Source organism: Diabrotica virgifera, chromosome 1, assembly GCF_917563875.1.
Source record: "Diabrotica virgifera virgifera chromosome 1, PGI_DIABVI_V3a".
Lineage (NCBI taxonomy): Eukaryota > Metazoa > Arthropoda > Insecta > Coleoptera > Chrysomelidae > Diabrotica > Diabrotica virgifera.
Genome location: NC_065443.1, coordinates 11,684,410 through 11,705,921, shown reverse-complemented (window position 1 = coordinate 11,705,921; position 21,512 = coordinate 11,684,410). Strand labels below are relative to the sequence as shown.

At 33.1% G+C, this 21,512-nt stretch overlaps 1 protein-coding gene across 1 annotated transcript in view; it reads left to right on the top strand.

The window, feature by feature from the left end:
- Positions 1-21,512, top strand: part of LOC114326438 (zinc finger protein 271-like) — a 168,446-nt gene that overhangs the window by 71,738 nt on the left and 75,196 nt on the right. The window contains exon 5 of the mRNA XM_028274849.2: positions 12,925-13,075. Within this exon, the coding sequence (XP_028130650.1) occupies positions 12,925-13,075 (151 nt within the window). The remainder of the gene's footprint in view (positions 1-12,924; positions 13,076-21,512) is intronic.

Below are 21,512 nucleotides of genomic sequence, written 5' to 3'. Positions count from 1 at the left end.
TTTGGGCAATTTACTTATTTTATGGTAGGGGAGCAAAGTATGCTAAATGTGCAGTCACTCGAGCGCTTTGGTGACCTATTGGGTTATGAAGAATAGGTCCTAAAACCAAAAAAAGTTAAGTAAAGTTTTCCATTTTAGTGGGCGCTTGCCATTTTTTAATTTAATTTTCCATTTTCAACAATCGTTTTTTCCGATTATAACGCCATCTATCCATAATTCGAAAAATTGTTTCGAATAAAAGTTACTTATTTTTACGTAAGGAATCCAAATCGGCAATAAAAAATGAGGGCCCCTATTTAAGATTTTAAAGTAACCCCCCACCCCACCTCCGCGGGGGGTCGTGTTTGGTGCCATTCGATAGATTTTTAAAAAATATTGAACAAGTATATTTTACAGTTTTTCGATCTGATGTTCCTTTCGTGAAATATCGCGGGATTCGTATTTAAAATATTAAATTTACCCCCCACCCCTCTCCGTCGGAAGTCGTGTTTGGTATCATTCGATAGATTTTTAAAAAATATTGAGCACATATTTTTTAGTTTTTAGATCTGTCATTCATTTCGCGAAATATTCGCTTTTTTCTTGTGAAACTTTGGGACTCACCCATTTTCTTACGCCCCGCCCAAATCGTCAGATTTTTAAAATATACACTCTTTTGCATGTACTTAATTTACCTTATCTTAATCTGACAATTTCGAGTTTTTTTAAGGATAGATTTTTTATTTCGGGCCCCCCTTAACGAACTCCCCTGTGTTAAGAGCCAATATATGGTAGAGGTACATCTGCAGGGTACCAGGTTTCTCCCCATATGATAATCTGACGCGCTCGAGTAACTGCAAAAATCCCCGCTTGGGCTCCCCTACCATTAGTTTTCTTTATGGCAAATGTGCCTAAACATAGCTTAACACACAAGTTACTCTAGAAATATATTTTTTTTAACGGCAAATGTGCCTATACATTTTGAACATATAATTAGAACAATAAAACTGAAGTGAGATTTTTCCTTGAACGTGTTTTTAAGACATTAGCTTTTCCTTAAAAAAAATAAAATGTTACATTTTTTTAAATTCAAATTGTATTTTTTATTTCAAGTTAACTTTGACATGATTTATCTCAAAAACTCCACTTTGTGGCTTAGTCACCTTTGCCTCTGAGCCACTCATTTATGGTTCATCTTGTTATATGGCATGAAGACATGGACGTTGAATGTTGTTCCGTGGGCACTTTTAGGTCGCCGCGATTTGATGGTGGTATTATAGGTTTTTTGGGTCGCTGAATCCAATGGAAGTGGTCTGGAAGCCCAAAAATAGTGTGTTTAATTGTTATTAACAAATTATGGTAAAATTAGGTGTTTTTCAGGAATTATTAAAAGCCCTGTAAATAAGTTGACAGTGTTAAGGTCTTCTCTGGTGTATTTTTGGTCGCTGAATCGAATGCGACTAGTCCCGATTACTCAAAATATGTTCTTATTTTATAGCAAGTTTGTAGTCTTTTTCATAGTATTTTTACGCAAAATCGATTGCCACTAGTCGTGATAACTTAAACCACGTTCCGAGTTTGTTATTAATAAATTATTGCAAAAATAATGGTTTATAGTACGTTTATTCGCGGTTTATCTAAATTAAAAAAAATCACCTAGAATGACATGAAATTTGGCATCCACGTAGCTAACATGTCAAACAAAACAAGTGATATTGTGTCGATGTGTTCCTTTACCCTGGGGGTGAGTTTCACCCCGTTTCGGGGGTGAAAAAAGAAACCTTTAAAATAAGTCTGGAATTGGATAAACTGGTTAATTCTAAGCAATTTTTGTTCCATACAGTTTGTTCACCGAGTCGATACTTTTCGAGTTACTTGCGAGTGAATAATATGTTCATTATTCAACAAAAAAACAAAAATAACTCGAAAAGTATTGACTTAGTAAAAAAAACTGTATAGAGCAAAAGTTGCTTAGAATTATTCAGTTTATCCACTTCCGGACTTATTTTAAAGGTTTCTTTTTTCACCCCCGAAAAGGGATGAAACTCACCTCCAGGGTAAAGCAGACATCGGCACAATATCACTTGTTTTGTTTGACATGTTAGCCACGTGTATGCCAAATTTCATGTCAATCCAAGTGGTTTTTTAAATCTAGAGCAAAAAATCGTAAGTGAACCTACTATAAACCATTATTGTTGCAATAATTATTTATTAATAACAAAGTCGGAACGTGGTTTAAGCTGTAACGACTAGTGACAATCGATTTAGTGTATAAAAATGCTATGAAAACGACTACAAACTTGCTGTAGATGCCTCATTTCGAGCTTTTCGGCGAATAAACAATTATCTTGTTATTAACAACATAAGAACATATTTTGAGTAATCGCGACTAGTCGCATTCGATTCAGCGACCAAAATACACCAGAGAAAACCCTTAACACTATCAATTTACAAAATCCAGGAGGAAAATAAACTTCCTGTAGCTGGCTGTATACCATAAATCACAAAAATACCAAGTTTCTTGTAAAAGGTATATATTAAAATACCGTAAATAAGGGTCACAATACAAAACGTTTTCGGATTAAGGAATCCATCATCAGTGTTTGAAAGCCCTAAAATTAAGTATAACCTAATTAAATGAGATAAAGTTAAAATTGACAGAGGTTTTCAAGAACAAGAGGTCATACTTACAAAATTTGCATGCCTGAGCCACCAAAATGTATCGGGTAAAAACCCTTTAAATGTAAATAATAAGGATGTTTTACATATTTATATAAAATTCATTGGATGGTATAGATAAACCTGGATGTTACCCAGGGCAACACAGGACTCTCCCCACGTGGTTGGAACTTTTTTTGGAGAAAACCTCACATATTGGATTAGTAATATTAGTATATTAGTAATATTACAACTAGGTTACATTGACAGTTCTTGATGTCATTTTGGGTTGCTCTTGAATTCATTTGTCAGTTGGCCATTGAAATCCAATATGTGAGGTTTTCTCCAAAAAAAGTTCCAACCACGTGGGGAGAGTCCTGTGTTGCCCTGGGTAACATCCAGGTTTATCTATACCATCCAATGAATTTTATATAAATATGTAAAACATCCTTATTATTTACATTTAAAGGGTTTTTACCCGATACATTTTGGTGGCTCAGGCATGCAAATTTTGTAAGTATGACCTCTTGTTCTTGAAAACCTCTGTCAATTTTAACTTTATCTCATTTAATTAGGTTATACTTAATTTTAGGGCTTTTAAACACTGATGATGGATTCCTTAATCCGAAAACGTTTTGTATTGTGACCCTTATTTAGGGTATTTTAATATATACCTTTTACAAGAAACTTGGTATTTTTACTATCAATTTATTTACAGGGCTTCTAATAATTCCTGAAAAGCACCTAATGTTACCATAATTTGTTAATAACAATTAAACCTATAATACCAAAAAACCTATAATACCACCATCAAATCGCGGCGACCTAAAAGTGCCCACGGGACCCCCTATGTTGCGACTAGACTACACATGGTAGATTTATAAAAAGGTTATTACGGGTATTACAGTTAGTACGGATGGACCAATTTGGTACTTAAGTCAAAATAGATAAGTGGGAGGTCGATAATAAACTAGTGAGAAATTATTTACAGAAATTAATATTATTTACTGGATGATTTTTTTAAGTTTTAAAAAAGATAAAGGAAAATTAGACAACATATAACAACTGTCATTTTGGTACTCTACAATCTGCAATAAAATTTTGAATTAATCTGTCTATAGGTATTATATTATAGGGATTTGAACAGTTGTCACCGCCTTCCTTCTTTCAGCCAACGTCACCGGTCGTTTCTGTTCTGCCATTCTCTGTCTCTAAGGTCTCGTCTTTCCATGGCCTCGTCCACTTCATCCCTCCATGATCTTCAGGGTCTACCTCTTCTTCTCTTTCCTATTGGACTCAAATCCGAAATCTGTGATATCCACCTTGTACGATCTGCTCTTCTCACATGGCCATACCAAATTAATCGTTTTTCTTCGATGTAGCTGAGTATGACTTGTTCTGTCTGCAACCATTCTTGTCACTCTGAACCTTCTTCTCATGAGCTCCATTTCAGTTGCTGCACTTTTGGACGTGTTTCTTTTGTTTATTACTCAATTCTCTGCTCTATAGGTTATTACACTACGTACCAAGGTGTTATATATTCTTTTCTGTGTATTTCTGGTAATCTGTCTATCCCACAATACCCCGTTAATTTGTTTAATACATGTTCTTGTCTGTGCTAATCTGCTGGTTATCTCTTGCTCGGTGATTCCATTATTTGCGAGTATAAATCCCAAGTATTTAAATTTTTCAGTGCCGTTCATTTCTCTATCATCGTCCAATTCCAAGTTTCTCACTGGTTCTTGCTCTGTTGTTAAGTATTCGGTATTTTCTAGGTTTATTACTTGTCCATTTTTTGTATACTCCTCTTCTAATTTTCGGAGCATATAGGACAGAGATCTTCTTCATCTTGAACCGTTACCACTTGGTCATCTGCAAAACTTCATGTGTACAAGAAGTTGTCCCATCCCTTCACATTTCCTTTTCCATGGTTTTAATATTTGTTCTAGGAATATCTTGAATAGTGTCGGATATGCAGAGCATCCCTACAATAAACCTTTTGTGGTTTTAAATTCGTTGGAGTATTTATTGCCGGTTTTAACTCTTACTCTTTTGTCGTTGTATTAGGGCTTCTATTAACCTCTTGAGTTATTCCGATTTCCTTAATCGTGTTCCATAGTTGTTTTCCGGGAAACGTGTCATATGCCTTTTTTAAATCGATGAATGCCATGTGCACTGCTTTATTTTTTGCCATTTTGTTCTAAATTAATTGTTGAAGTGGTCTATGCAAGATCTTCCTGCCGTGAAGCTCGCCCGATCTTCTCCGATTTTATTTGAGACAGATTTTTCCAGTTTTTCTTTCAGTATTTTTCCGTATAACCTGTCCCTACATGCTATCACATTGATGCCTCTGTAGTTAATTAACCTCTGTTTTAATTGTAAACTTTTCGGAATGGATAATATTACACTTGTATCCTTCCCCATTAATATACTACTAACCTGCTCTAGATTAAATCAGTCAATACTGCGACACAACCCTTTATTGAAGACATAATCATACCGTTGTAAACAGCGTATGTAATTGTAGAGAACATTTCCCTTGGAACGTAAAGACTCGGTTGAAATGGCTCTCAATTAGCATACACGTTTAGCACAAAGACGTATGTGTGTTCCTACTAGAATAGGAAATGTAATTGAAGACAATTATTCCTACAAACGATATAACATCAGTTTGGAAACATTAGACAGTGGTGTGCTATATGGAAATTAAATAATCTATTTTTTCTAGATACAATCTGATAGCAACTTAACTAGTAAAACTAGTGGTGTATTGTGCAGAATATTTTATTTGGAACCTCCAACTCAGCAGTTGTCTGTCACCTCTTGTAACATAATGACCTAATTGTTACCTATTGACCCACTTACCAGTTAGCACGTGTGGGAGTCATATGTTGCCCTAGGGCTGTATCCATAGGAATTATATCCATCCTTTGAATTTTGTCATGTTTGCATTTATATGAGACTTTTAGTCTCCTGTTGAAAAGTTTTGACCTTTGTATTTTTTTGGTTGGCTCACCATGTTCTTGTAACACTGATGATGCTCTTGTTACAGAGCGAAAACGTTTTGTTTCTATGTTTGAAGCCCTATAGATAGGGGCTTTTTAAACTAATATACCTTTTACCAGGACAAAATTTTTTATTCAATTTTACTTATTTTTTATAAGTTCTACTATATAAAATAACTATTAATCATAATTGATTCTCTCGATAGGTTATGCTATAATTTATAAAAAAGTTTTCTATTATTACAGTTTGACATACGTTTTCTTTACAAACAAAAGCTTAATGATCTTTCTCTCTATAATGTAAACAAATGGAATTTTTATAAAAATACTTATTTTTTATGTGATTGTTCCTTTCACAAACTTCGCATTCCATCGGTTCCTCATATGAATCAGATGTATCGTGACGTTCCTGTATTTTATAATCATTATCAATGGTGTTAAAACTCTTCGTCTTTGCCACGTATACTATTGCCTTCCACACGTTTGTCGGTCCTGTGCCACTAATTCCCTTTGTCCTACTCTCATTTCTTCCAGATCTTCCTTGACTGCATGTTTCAACCTTTTTCTAGTCCGTCCTACAGACTTTCTTTCATCTGGCTTTTCCCAGAACACATTGTTTATAAGGCGATTGTTGTTACTGCGTATCACATGCCCTGCCCATCTGAGTCTATTGGCCTTTATATAATTTGATTTGTTGACTTATTTCATTGTTCTTACATTTTTCTTGCCAAGATGTAGTATCCGGCAAATTTTAATTATTTTTGATCTGTTTGTCCTTCGTCCAGTGTGGGTTCAATATTATTTATTAGTTGCAAAAATTTTTTAAATTACTTTCTTGCCATACAAATGTTATCTACATTTTGCTGGGATATCTTCCTGTTTTAACGAAATGCCCCTGATGAAGCTAAGTTAGCGAAAGTATACTTGGGCAAAACTTGATTAAACTGTATGCTCGAAATCTGCCTTTTATTCCTATAAATTCCATATATTCGAGCATTCAACCTACTTCTATTTTACTTTTTATAACTAACCAGATTTTCCTTTCCGAATAGAGACTCTAACTTATTATTGTATCTGCGCCTCCACTCGCTTGTCACGCTGTCTCTGCAAGGGACATATATCATTCGAAGGATTTTATGTTCCCACACCAGCAATTTATTTACTTCTCTTTTTGTTAGCGTCCATGTTTCGCTTCCATACGCGACTACTGGTCGTATTATGGTCTTATATATCTGGATTTTTGCTCCTCGTGAAAGAAGTTTTGATTTCATTACATGTTGAATTGCAAAGAAAGATCTGTTTCCTGCCATTAGTCGCGTTTTAACTTCTCGGTGTGTTTTGTTGTCATTTTGTGATTGTTGATAAGTTTTTTAAATAATACTGATTCGTTTCTATTATTCTGTCAAATCAGTGGCGTAGCTAGCCCCACAGGGGCCCTATATCAAAGTTTGTCGCGGGACCCTTTTCCACTAAATGTGATAAAAAAATGTCCAAAAAAAGAAGCAAAAACACTTGTAAAGAATAGAATGTCTCAGAAAATTTTACAATTTTATGGACAAAGCTTACAAAGAGTTCTAAAAAAATAACAAATACAGTTTAGTGAAATTACACAAATCGTCAATATTATTACAAAATAAAAGATAATGAAATAAAACAAAACAATCTATTGCAAAATTTAAATAAATTGCAAATTACATAATACAACCTTAGGAACTATGTAATACATTCTGCCTATAACATCCAAATATAGATAATAATAATAAACCTAATAAACTCTACGAACAATAGATTTGAATTATTTAGACTCATTGTTTTAAAACAGATTCAGTTTTTTCAAACCAAGGATGAATGGACATTGAAAATGACCTTAAGCACTCTTATGGTATAACGCCGAGCAGACGGCAAGATCTACTTTGCCTAAATACAATTTATAGATAAAGAACAGATTACACGAAAACATATCCAAACAATACACACTGTTACAAACATTCAAAGGTAAAGCGATTACAAAAATTGCCCTTTGGCATTATATATTATACAATGTCTCACACACAGCCAACGGTGAATGAACAATGAAAGGTAGCTTGAAAACAAAAAAGCTCCATTGTTATGGAATGACGGCGAGCGGCAGAGAATATAAAGTAGATAAATATAATTTATAGATAAATGAAGAATATATTAGACGAAAATGTCGATAACCAAACAATATACACTGTGTTAATAGTGAAATAATTGTTCAATTTTTTTAAACGAATTTTATATCGACATGCCACGCTGGGGCCCCTTGAATGTCGGGGGCCCCATATTTTTGTAAGTATTTTGGTAGACCAGTCTTATAGCTCTCCGCTACTGGATAGTTTAACAAAAATCCGAACCGAATCGTGAATCTATAAAGAACAAACAGAACATTATTTTTTCTTTATTTATGTATGATTCTTCGCAATAATTATGGTGGACGTAATTGATTGTTGAGGGTAAGAGACAATCGTAATCGATAGCAAGTAGATCTAAGTCATGAAACTTTATGAAATATTGAACATGTTAAATGAAAAGAAATATATGCTTAGATTTAATGAACGCTATTCGACGATTAAACTGAACGTTCAGTTGCATTATTTATAAAGGCATTAGTTGAAGGAATTCTACGTAAATCGTTATTGTACTGTTTGACTGTTCGACTGACAACGCGTAGTCAGTCGTTGGATTTCCTTTCAACGAAACCAAACCTTTAATTATAGATGTTTGTTTTCCCCAAGCTCAATAAATGTGTATTGTAGTCTATCTTGTTTTATAATATTACCTAAATTACACTTTTGCGACAAAATATTTCACGTTAAAACGAATAGCCAGTTTAAGGCCGATTTATTTTAGGACGGGACGTGTACTACACGGACCGTGCAACAAACGGGCTGTGCACGAGGTTTTAATATACGCTACAACGACGAGTCGTTTCGGACTTCTACACGGGGTATTTTAAATTAGTTTTATTTGCGAGTGGCTTGAGTGTGCTTAAAAAATGAATTTTACAATATGGAATTGCTTCTTCATCTGGTTCCTATCCCTTTCGGGTGTTGGAAATCATCTTGGCAATCATAACATTGCTCGCTGCGGCTCGAAACAGTTCCGTTGAAGTTTTCTTAAACCATGTTCTCAAATTCCGCAGCCATCATATTCTCCTTCTACCGGGTCCTCTTATTTATTACCGGGTTATTGGTCTTCTATTTCAGCTGTATGTACCTCTATGTTTGATGTATTTCTGCTAGATTGGTCGTTCAATAGTTGATAGAAGTATTCCTTCCAGGTTTTTAGGATTTCCTTGTCATCAGTGATAAGCTGCCCGCTGTCGTTTTGAAGGAAGTTTCCTGTTCTTGTGGTACCCGGTCTTGATATCTGAAACTCCTTTGAAGAACTGTCTCGCTCGTTTGTTCTTTCTTTTTTCTTCTACACCGAGAGAAAAAAATTCTTGACATAAAGAAACTTTATTAATATTTAAGAAAGATCGACTTCGCATATTGCCTAAGAAATATATCTTTGTATGTAAGATATAATTTTCTAAAATATTTCAAATAAATTCTACTACTGCCAAAGAAATATATCTTAAACATGATTGAACTATCACTTTCTGGCAAACTTCAAACCCATTTATCAGAAAGAAATTACACTTGATGTTAATTAATTTTATTAGTCATAAAAATATATTTTCTACACATTAGAGAACTATTCTTTCTGAGCAATAATATTTCTTAGTAAGGAATATTATTATTTTACTATTAATAATTAATTTATTTAATGTTAAGAAATATATTTCGCAGAGATAAACGTATATTTAGAGTTAAGTTAATATTTCTTGAAAATAAAGTGATATTACATACGGCGAAATAAATCATTGTGTTAAGGTAAAATCATTATTTATTAATAAAACAAGATATAAAACGTTATTATTACATACAAATATTTTCTCCACTCTTAAACCACTGGCTTCTACACAACAATAAAGGGATGGAGAGGCAAATCCAACTTCCTCAAATTTTCCTTCTTTTGTTAATAGCACTTTGTATATCAGCAATTCACTAAAACAAAATCATTATGTAGAAAGAGTAAACTTACTTTAATCAAATTTTTTTATAAAGATATAGATATTTATTTTGACAAATTTAGGAAATACAAAAAAAACAAATACACGGCCCCACATAAGAACTATTAATACTAATAATAATCAATAAATTTAGTTCAAACATTGCATTATTTAACCTATACATCTTTGTTTATCTTTTTCTTTTTGTTAATGAAATATTAATTATTTATCTGTATAATATTAAGTCACACAATAAACATTGTTTAGCTAAAACAAGAGGGAAAATACAACCAATGTAAAACATTGAAGCAGACATAATAATATGTAATTTTCTTAATTTTTATAATCTAAAAGAGACAGCATACCTAATAATTAAGAAATTTTATTACGGGAAAGTATTATTAGTTTACATCTAAGTCATTTAATACATATTAACTAATTCACGGTTTTCGGCAATAACATTTCTTAACCATAAACATATATTTCTTTTAGACTAACTGATTTCTTTATCTCAAATAAATTAACAGAAAAAATCCTCAGCGCTGCACCCGCCATGTTTGATATAGCGTTGTATTGTATATTTTTATAGAAGACGATACATTCAAGAAACCTATTATGGTTGATACATAAGTATACACATTTTTAAAAAGGTACTTACATGTATGGATAAGTTCTACCATTTCTGAAAGGCCCCGCAGTTGGTTAATAACTCCTTTCTTAATATTGTTCTGAAGCTATATTGTATATCATCCTGTCCCAGCTTTAAATTGTGGCATATTTCCCAGTTAGAATAATAAGCTCCTTTATTTCAGAGTCGTCCATCATTATATACCTAAAAAGCATATAAAGATACTATTATGTTTCTTTTTTAACCATTCGGATACGCAACAATATTATTATTACATCTTAAATTACTCAATTTACTTTTATTTAATACCTATATATGTACGTACCTTCAAAATATCCGTTAATTTTTAAAGTACACCAATAAATCCAACATCGATCTATATTAACATGAACATATCACGCCATCTTGACAAACACTGACGACTAAATCATAAATAGTTAATCTGCGCAATTCTTTTGTGGAAGAAAATCTCTTTGCAAGTAACATTTCGACATTAATGACAAAGTTTTTATTTTATAACCACAGTTACTACAGAGGGTATTTCTGAAGAATTATTTCTTGTGGTTTAAAATATTTATTTGATTGCAAGAAAATTTCTTGTTCACAAATATAAATATGGATTAACTTAACATTATATTTCTTATACTGCAAAATATTTGTAGTTTTCAATTTAAGAAATAAAAACTTTAGGATAAGAAAATTAAATGTAACCATTAATGCATTTCTTAGTATTGAAGAAATTATCTGTAAGAAATTATTGAGTTGTGTTTAAAAAACTTGTTTCTTTATATGTGAACCGGTATGTTTAAGTTAATAGGATATGTTAACTTTTAAGAAATATTGCTCAAAGAAATCGGTGTTTTAGGAGAAAAGAAATTGTTCTCTCGGTGTACATCTCTGATTATTTGTTCATGATACTCCCTCTTCTTCCTTTTCATTAGTTTTCTTGTCTCTGTTCTTCTTTTTCTATACATTTCATTGTTGTTGTGCGAGGGGTTTTGTAGCATGTTCCTTCTAGCCATATTTCTTGCTATTATGGAGTTCAGGCAATCATCATCGAACCATTTTTTTGTTGTTTTCTTTGTTTGTGACGTGTCCACGATATTTTCAGAATTTTTCTATACACCCACAGCTCGAAAGATTCTATTTTTTTCATTGATGCAGCATTCAAGGTCTAAGCTTTCATTCCATTAAGGCCATTTTATCATCAAGCTACCGTAACCTTGTTACGGCTTCCTGGTTTATTTAGGGCACCCACACAATTCCATACTAGTTAAGAATTGACCTCTATAGAATTGAGTGCCTTTAGCGCTGACTGGCTATTTGTGAAGATGGCAATTTAACGGTCCGATCTTTTCTGCCTATCTATTTCTTCCGCGCAGTGATGGATTGCCATTATTTCGTCCTGGAAAATTGTGACATCCTCAGGTAGACTTAACGAGAAAATTATCACTTGCTTTATCCCTAATGTACCGCCCCTACGCCCTCTGATGTTTTTAAGCCATTAATGATAAGGCAGATTCCACTTGTATGGGTACATCTTCCTTCTAGCCTTCCCTGCTAGGTATAGTAATTTTGAATTTATTCTCAAAGCTACATCTTCTAGCTGTTGTCAGTCTCTCTCGTTTACACCACTTATTTAAATATTTAGGGCTATTTGCATTCTCCCAGATAGACCCTGAGTGAATTTGCAATATCGTCAGCATATCCTAGACAGTAAAAGTCTTTTGTGGACAGATTTTTGAGATCATCTTCCAAGGTTGCTCAAAGTAAAGGGGGCAGAACTCCTTACGGACAGGCGCCATTCTCTTGCTTGGATGGTTACTTTACCCAGGGTGGGCATTACTATCCTATTCTCCAAGGATGGCCTTGTCCATCTGCATATTACCGCAGGTGTGCCGCGTCCACCCATTGCTTTAACTAAAGAGTTGGTAGTAATATTATTAAATGCTGCTTCAATATATCTAAAAAAGCGGCCATTTCTATCTCTATGTTCTGTATTGACTTTGATATAAGCCTATTTAGATACGCTTATTTTGGTACGCATAATGACGATTCTTTAGAGCAGCGTTTCCCAACCGGTGGGCCGCGACCCACTAGTGGGTCACGAGCGGATTTCAGGTGGGTCGCGGCGTGGCTCTTACAGTAGCTGAATACCGTAAATATATAACATCATGGGTGAGGGATGGGTCGCGAATACATAAAAAGTTGGGAACCACTGGTTTAGAGGATTATCTCTTAGGGCTTCGTCTCTTCCTATATTTATCCAGAAGTCTTTCCAGTGTTTTTAAACCTTTCACTGCTACATTTTTTTAGAAAGACAAGCCCAGGTGCTCACTGCCTACTGGCAATGGACGTTTGAATGTGTATGTGTCACGGATACGTGTCACTCGCACTGAACACTCAGCCTGATCCGGATTCGTGTCATGAGCAGTAAAAGGGCTAATAGATATAATAGTTTTGACGTAATACTTGAGTAAGACATTTTTGATATCCTTAACAAGACTATATTGATTTCTTGTATTTTTATTCATAGATATAAAAGGTATAAAAAGTATAAAGGTTTTTATTTGTTTCAGTGTCAACAGTGTGGGAAATCCTTCAAACGTTCATCGACTCTTTCCACCCATCTTCTTATTCACTCTGATACACGACCGTACCCTTGTCAGTACTGTGGAAAGAGGTTCCACCAGAAGTCTGACATGAAGAAGCACACCTATATCCACACCGGTCAGTCGACTATTACTTACATATGTATATTGTAATTATATCCATAATCTGGTATAACTTACTTAATTTTTACGTGGTAGATATTCTGTTGGAGGTCCAGAAGATTGGAAGAATATAAGAGAAACGTTGAAAATTATGAGCAAAAGTTATAAAAATCATCTTTTTCTTTTCATATTGGTAAACCACTTAGTTTCTTTAACGGTAAAATATTGCAAAACCTCTAAATTTTAAAGAACCGCTTGGATTGACATGAAATTTGGCATACACATAGCTAACAAGTCATAGAAAAAAAGTGATATTGTGCCGATGTGTGCTTTTGCCTTGGGGTGACTTTCACAAAATATATGTCCAAAATAACTCTGGAAATGGATAAACTGACTAATTCTAAGCACTTTTGGTTCTATAGAGTTTTTTCACCAAGTCAATACTTTTCGAGTTATTTGCGAGTAAACATGACAACAAAATAACTACGTTTTTAGACGGTTTTTCGCAAATAACTCAAAAATGGAGTACATTATAGTATATAGTATACTTAGTAGAAGCAGAGTTATATATAGCTAATGAAAAATAGGTTAATATTCGTCAAATTCCAAATCGAATATTTTAACGTGAAATAACCAAAAAATGAAGCACTTTTTGGGGAAAACTCATTACTAAATTGGGGAAAACTTTTTTAAAGTGTTTAAAAAAAGCTTTATTTTTATTTTATAAAAAAAATTATAACATCAAAAGTAAACAAGTTACACTCAAAATAAAGTTGGTCCCTTTTGTTTTGGAAAAAAAAATCGGGAAATTCACCCCCTAATTAGCATCACAAATGAACTTAATCGTTACCACTTCACAAGTTTCTTTACTCGTGAATGTATTGTTTATATGATCTGTAAGTTTCATGCTAAAAGGGCTTGAACGATTCACTAATCACGAGTGTATGCAAATTTAGAAACACCAAATCTTAACCAATTTTTGTCTTACAGAAAAACAAAAAAATACAAAATATTCAGAAAATCAAAGCCGACTTTTTCTATTGTTTGAGATTTTTGGTATATCTAACAATTTTTAAGTTATTGTGAAAAAAGCATTTTTTTCAAAATTAAAATTTTAAAACCAGTTTTTTTTTTAAATAAGAACTTTGACTCGTTGAAACTTACAGATCATATAAACACAATATAAGTAAAGTAACTTGTGAAGCGGTAACAATTAATTTCATTTACGTTGCTAATTAGGGGGTGATCATTCCGATTTTTTTGCCAAAACAAAAGGGACCAACTTTATTTTGAGCGTAACTTGCTTACATTTGATGCTAGAAACTTTTTTTATAAAAATAGAAATAAAGCTTTTTTTAAACACTTTAAAAAAGTTGTAATGAGTTTTTCCCAAAAACTGCTTCATTTTTGGGATATTTCACGTTGAAATATTCTGTTTGGAATATGGCGAACATGAACCCATTTTTCATTAGCTATAACTCTGGTTCTACTAGGTGTAGAGACCTCATGCATACACCATTTTTTTAAATTTTTTTACAGGCTATGTTTTTGTTAAGAACGTTTTTTTCGATAAAATACTTACTTTTTGAAATATTTGCGAAAAACCTTCTAAAAACGTGGTTATTTTGTTGAAAATGAACATATTCACTTGCAAATAACTCGAAAAGTATTGACTTAGGTAGTGAAAAAATCTATAGAACAAAAGTTGCTTAAAATTAGTCAGTTTATCCATTTCCGGACTTATTTTGGACATATATTTTTCACCCACAAAAGGGGGTGAAACTCACCCCCCAGGTCAGGCACAATATCACTTTTTTTCTTTGACATGTTAGCTATGCGTATGCCAAATTTACAGCAAAATACAGCAAAAACCGTGAAAAAATGTACTAACCATTACTCTAACTTGTTTATCGTAAGTAGTAAATTCATGGTATACGCCAATGAAACACGTTAACAATCTTATTACATTTCATTTCGAGATTTTTATCAATTTTTGTGTGATTGTTTTATCCCTCCTCGTTTTTTCATTGTGTAATCATTAGGGCTTTTACGTGGAGTGGAAGTAATTGCTCGATTTCCACTAATACTCAAAGTGGTTATCTGTGTTCAATTGACATATACCACGAACGAATCAATCATATTAGAGAATGAATTAAATTGAACAATTTGAAGGAATTACTGAAGGAAATCGTTGTTATTCCTAGCGAAAGGTTTTAATGTGTTAATGCATTTAATTTGGGATTGTATCGGGAGGTAAGTTTATTAAAATAACCAGAGCGGTGGATTACTGGAAATACATGCTTGACATTTCATATGTCAATATACTCAAATGTTTATTGAAATAGCAAGCTAAGATTATCGACAGAATAAACAATTGATCATTTTCAAATTGTTTTCTTGTGGCATGTCTAAAGACTGTTTTAGCCTATACATTTTTTTATTAAGAGAAAATGATATAACAAAAATTTACATGAAATGATTGTATACAATATTAATACAAGAAGTTTTGTGTATTACATTGTCACATTTTCGTATTAGAATATGTTATGTGATTCTGCGCATTACATGCTAAAAAAGTACTTTTTTTATAGTTTTATGGTGGTTCATGTACCTACTGTTAACCATAATGTTCTTCCTCTTCCTTTTCTTTTAATAATGCGTTAACCTCATTTTTCTCAACATTTAACCTAGTTAGTTTTTTCTTTGATATTTTATATTACAAAGATATATTATATGATGGATAAGAAAACTCTATTATTATCTGCTGGTTCCATTGCAACATTTCTTAAAAGAAAAGGTAACCTTAAAAAAACCAATGTGACAGTATAACGAAAATAACCTAACTGCGCATGCCTGTGTACTAATAATTGGTATCAAATAGGACATGTTCTAATTTGTATAACATTTTCTGTTAACAGATTTTGTTTTCTGTCTTACATTGTGACAAAATTTAGTATACCATTTTCTTATACAGTGGAACCTCGATAAGTCGGCCCCCGATAACACAGAAGTCCGGCTAACCCGGACCGATTTTCATCAGACAAACATTTCAATAATAAAAATGTATGTATTATGTTAAAACATTTTATCTGTAGCCTCTTCTGGAATGTCTTAAAAATATCGAGTTTCACTGATAAAACTTCGCTTTGACCAGAATATAATATTTGAGAGATAATGGGTATTTGTGTAATTTGAACTATACGATAGTAAAAATGACTCACGGCTGCGGCGGCAGAGCGACGTTCATTTTCTCGGGCTATCGCAAACAACGGGCACCTGTTATTCTTTTATTTATTTCCAACTGTCTTTTAAAAAATTCTTACAATGGTCTTTTAAACAATGAAAGAGCCACTGTTCTTAAATAACATAACATCGTTCCGATTGGCACAACCGAAACTGACTGAGTTTTTTTACCTAGAAATGAACAATACTCTATACTATCTATACTATACTCTATACAACTATAGGTAAGTTAGATGTGTACTGTGCATATATATTTCATGTTAGTTTAATTATAACGGACTTTATCTATAAGTATACCGTATTTTATTAATTTTTACCATGCTCTCCGGCTAACCCGGATCGGCCGCGGTCCCGATTAATCCGAGTTATCGAGGTTCCACTGTATCATTTTTTATGTTATAGTTAGAGATGCATCAAGTCAAACTAGTTTGATTTTACTCAACAAACTTGACTTGACTTGAAAATCAAACTTTTTGTATAAAAAAGTTTGACTTAACTTGATTTCGATATCTTTAGGTTTGACTTGAATTCAAACATCTTCAATCAGTTTGAAAAAGTTTGAATATTACGCATCGTGTTTATTTTCAATTTTAAATGAGACCGCCTACGCCTTTATTTGTTCAGTGGCGGATCAACGGGGGGAGGGGTAAGGGAAATTCCCCCTCATCTCCCAAAAAGGTCAAAAAAATTTTTTTTGACAAATTTCAATAAACATAGAAATGTATTGGCTGATACGATATTTAAACCGCAGACAGACAAATTATAAAACCCAATAAACGCTCCAGTTAGGATAATTATTAAGAAAGCTTAATGCATAAGTATTTATACATTAATTTTTTTAAAATTTAAACCCAACATTTGTAGCCTGTATACGAAAAAAAATTAAATTGTAGATATAAAACCATATAGACCTGGATCCCGCGTACCAAAAAAAAGTTGATTAATTGCAAGCTGAAAATGTGTTAATAGTTTAACGGTGTCTAGTCAGACAAACTTTGATGTATGGGAACACTGGAACAGAAGAAGTTTTAATTGTTTAAAAGATTAAAAATTTGGAACGTCAGACTACGTAAAGATTTCATGTATTTTGTTGGACAGAACTCCCAATTAACTTGTTACCATTTCATTAAACGCTCATGCAAAAATCAGACTGGTCATTTTACTGGGCATTTTAATGAGTGGAACACGAAGAACATGTCAAATGACAGGAATCATGTTGGTTAGTAATAGCAGTCTGATTTTTGCATGAGAGTTTAATGAAAGGGTAAAATTCTGTCTGACGTTTCAAATTTTTAAACTGTTCCACAATTAAAACTTCCCCTGTTCCAGTGTTCCCGTAGATCAAGGTTTGTCCGACTAGACACCGTTAAGCTATTATTAACAAATTTTCAGCTTGCTATTAATCAACTTTTTTTTGGTACGCGGGATCCAGGTTTAATAACCCTATGGTTAGTTTTGAATTTTAAAGAAATACCAACGAATATACAGCAATACTAACTTCTGTATTGTGGTACATATTTTCGAGTGAACTAGCAGCTTGGTACCACATCTTTTTTCGAACTGGCCCTAAGATAAATAAATGCCTTTTTTAATAAAAGAAAGTCATAAAAATTTCAAATCATTTTATTTTGAGCTGTCCATTAAAAAACCAAATAGTCTTATTTTATTGTTACCCTTAAGGGCATAGGCGTAACATGTCGCTTATCAAAATGTTCAATGTGTTTTAAATGTATTAATTTTTTTCAAATCCTGAGAAAACTAATAAGAATTTAAAAAAAAATTTAAACGCAGCATGAAATATTACATTATTTCTGAGGGACGAGCATCCCTGAAAACTTCTATAATGTTTATTTTAATAAGTTACGGGGGTGAACATAAAAAGGAAAATTTAGTGTTATTATTAATTGCAAATATTTAATTCAAAAGAAACTTCTTATTTATTCTAAGAGACTTTCGGCCCTCGGTAATAACGCAATCTTTCATTCTGCGTTTCAATTTTTCAAAAATACTTATTAGTTTTCTCAGGATTCGAAAAAAAAATATCTACATTTAAAAGTTTTAAATTAAAACACATTGAAAATTTTGACTTTTATGTGGCACTCATTGTATTAATAATTTTCTTATCTTAATTGGCAACTAACATGTCTATCTCGACAAAAAAGTATATCTACTAAATAAATTATTTTTCAAACTCTTTCAAACTAGTTTGACAAACAGTTTGAATTTTCAAACCTGTACGATTGACCAGTTTGACTTAACTTGAAATATTTGTCAGAAGGATTGACTTGAGTTTGACTTGAAATTAAGTCAAACTCAAATCAAGTTCAAACATTCAAGTCAAATTTGTGCAACTCTAGTTATAGTCTAAAACAGACTTTAGTTAAGTTAAATATTACTTTATATGGGATTAAGCAGCAGTAGATTGTAATGAAAATTACATTTTTAACTGTTTGACGTTTCGATTTCCGCTCGGGCGATCGTTTACAACAAGGTTATTTTAAATTGCTTCTTTTTCATGTGCATCACCCTTTAAGGACATTGGCGATCATCATGGCCCATTAAACTCCTATATGCAGCGGTTCTGAAGAGTTCTATTGTTGTTTTTACAATCCACTGCTTTAAACTTTTCAACCAGGACGTGCTTTTCGTCTTCCAGATCCTCTTTTCCTTCGACTTTCCCTTGTATAACCCATCAATCAACTCATATTTTCTTTCCTTTATAGTGTTGAGTATTTCTTTTTCTTTTTTCTTCTTTCTTAATGTTTCCATATTTGTTACGTGTTGTGTCCATGGTATTTTCCACATTTTCGATAACATCACATCTCAAAGCTGGCAAGCCTTTTTTTCAGTTGCATCCGTAATTGTCCAGGCTTCAACTCCATATAAAAGGACAGAGAATACATCATCATCATCATCAACCCGTACTCGTCCACTGCTGGACATAGGTCTCCCTCAGCTCTTTCCATCTTTCTCTGTTTTGTGCGGCTTGCATCCAGTTGCCGACAATACGCTTCAGATCGTCAGCCCATCTGGTTGGGGGTCGTCCTCTGATCCGTAGTCCGTAGTGCTTCTTCTCGTGGCCTCCACTCGACAATACGTTTTGTCCATCGTTTTGTCTGACAATCTGGCGACGTGTCCTGCCCAATTCCACTTGAGCGACGCGATTCTTTCGACGGCGTCCGTTGTTTTTGTTCTACGACGTATTTCTTCGTTTGGGATTCGATCCCTCAGGGAGACACCCAACATCTGACGCTTCATAGCCCTCTGAGTTATGCGAATCTTGTTCACTACCTTTTTTGTGAGTGTTAATGTTTCCGCTCATAAGTGAGACAGGCAATACACACTGGTCAAAGATTTTCCTTTTCAGGCATATGGGTAAGTCCGATTTAAATACATAGCTCAGTTTACCAAACGCTGCCCAGGTAATCCTATGCGACGTGGGAGCTCGCACGTCTCGTTATCTCTACTCAACCGAATTTCATGTCCCAAATACTTATAAGATGCAGTCTGCTCAATATCCATTCCATCAACAACAATATTACGATTTAGCACCAGATTAGTCATTACTTGCGTCTTGTTGATATTAATCTTTAGTCCGACCTGTAAGGAAGCGTGATATAACTTGTTTAACATTATTATTGCATCATCCATACGATCGGCTATAAGGACGATGTTATCTGCGAATCTGAAATGACTGAGCTTCTCTCCATTTATATTGATACCATATTCGTTCAGATCTGCCTTCTTAAAAGTGTGTTCTAAAAGGGTTGTGAACAACGTTGGTGAGATGGTGTCTCCTTGCCGTACTTCTCGCTGCGTACATAATTTATTAGTTTGTTGATCAGAGAGTCTTACGCTAGCCGTTGGATTGTGGTATATATATTTTATCATGTTAGTGTAGCGATGGTCTATTCGGCATTCTGTCAATACTTTTAACATTTTCTGCTGGTTAATGGTATCGAACGCTTTCTCGTAGTCCAAGAAAATCAGTGCCAATGGTTTGTTGTATTCCGCCGACTTCTCTATCAAGATTTTTATTACCAGTAAGTGGTCGTTACTGCTATATCCGGATCTAAACCCAGCTTGTTCTATAGGCTGATAGAAGTCTAACTTAGTCTCCAGTCTTTTTTTGATAATTTTTGTGAAAAGTTTATACAGAGAGAGTCTGTAATTTGGAATAAATTCAATATCTCAAATACTAATTGTTTTTTTTTGAAAAATGCTCAGACCCGTCGATTAGTATTTCAAATTGTCCTTTTTGACATACAATAATAATGTATACAGGGTGTCCCAATTTAGAGATATGATGTCATCGTTGATTTTCTAAATAGCAACACTGTCATTTTGATAGCTATTTTTTTAGGGTGTGTAAAGTTATACACAACTGCAAAATATCAAATTTTTATTCTCTACCATTTACAAGATAATAGAAAATAACAAAGTTATGTCTGTAATTTGGAATAAATTCAATAATTAAAATACTATTTGTATTTTTGAAAAATGTTCAGACCCGTCGATTAGTATTTCAAATTGTCATTTTTGACATACAATAATAATGTATACAGGGTGTCCGAATTGAGAGATATGACGTCATCGTTGATTTTCTTAAATGTAAATACTGTCATTTTGATAGCTATTTTGATGGGGTGTGTAAAGTTATACACAACTGCAAAATTTCAAATTTTTATTCCCTGCCATTTACAAGATAATAAAAAATAACAAAGTTATGAAAAACAAGTAATCAAATAATAATTGAATTTAATTATTTCAATTAAGCAAATGCTCATAATGTTGCCCATTGACAATTTGACAATAATTAAGAGCAACATTATGAGTATTTGCCTAATTGAAATAATTAAATTCAATTATTATTTGATTAATTGTTTTTCATAACTTTGTAATTTTTTATTATCTTGTAAATGGTAGGGAATAAAAATTTGAAATTTTGCAGTTGTGTATAACTTTACACACCCTATCAAAATAGCTATCAATATGACAATGTTGCCATTTAAGAAAATCAACGATGACGTCATATCTCTAAATTGGGACACCCTGTATGCATTATTATTGTACGTCGAAAAGAACAATTTGAAATACTAATCGACGGGTCTGAGCATTTTTCAAAAAAACAATGAGTATTTGAGATATTGAATTTATTCCAAATTACAGACTCTCTCTGTATATGTGTGATAGCAGACTGATAGGGCGGT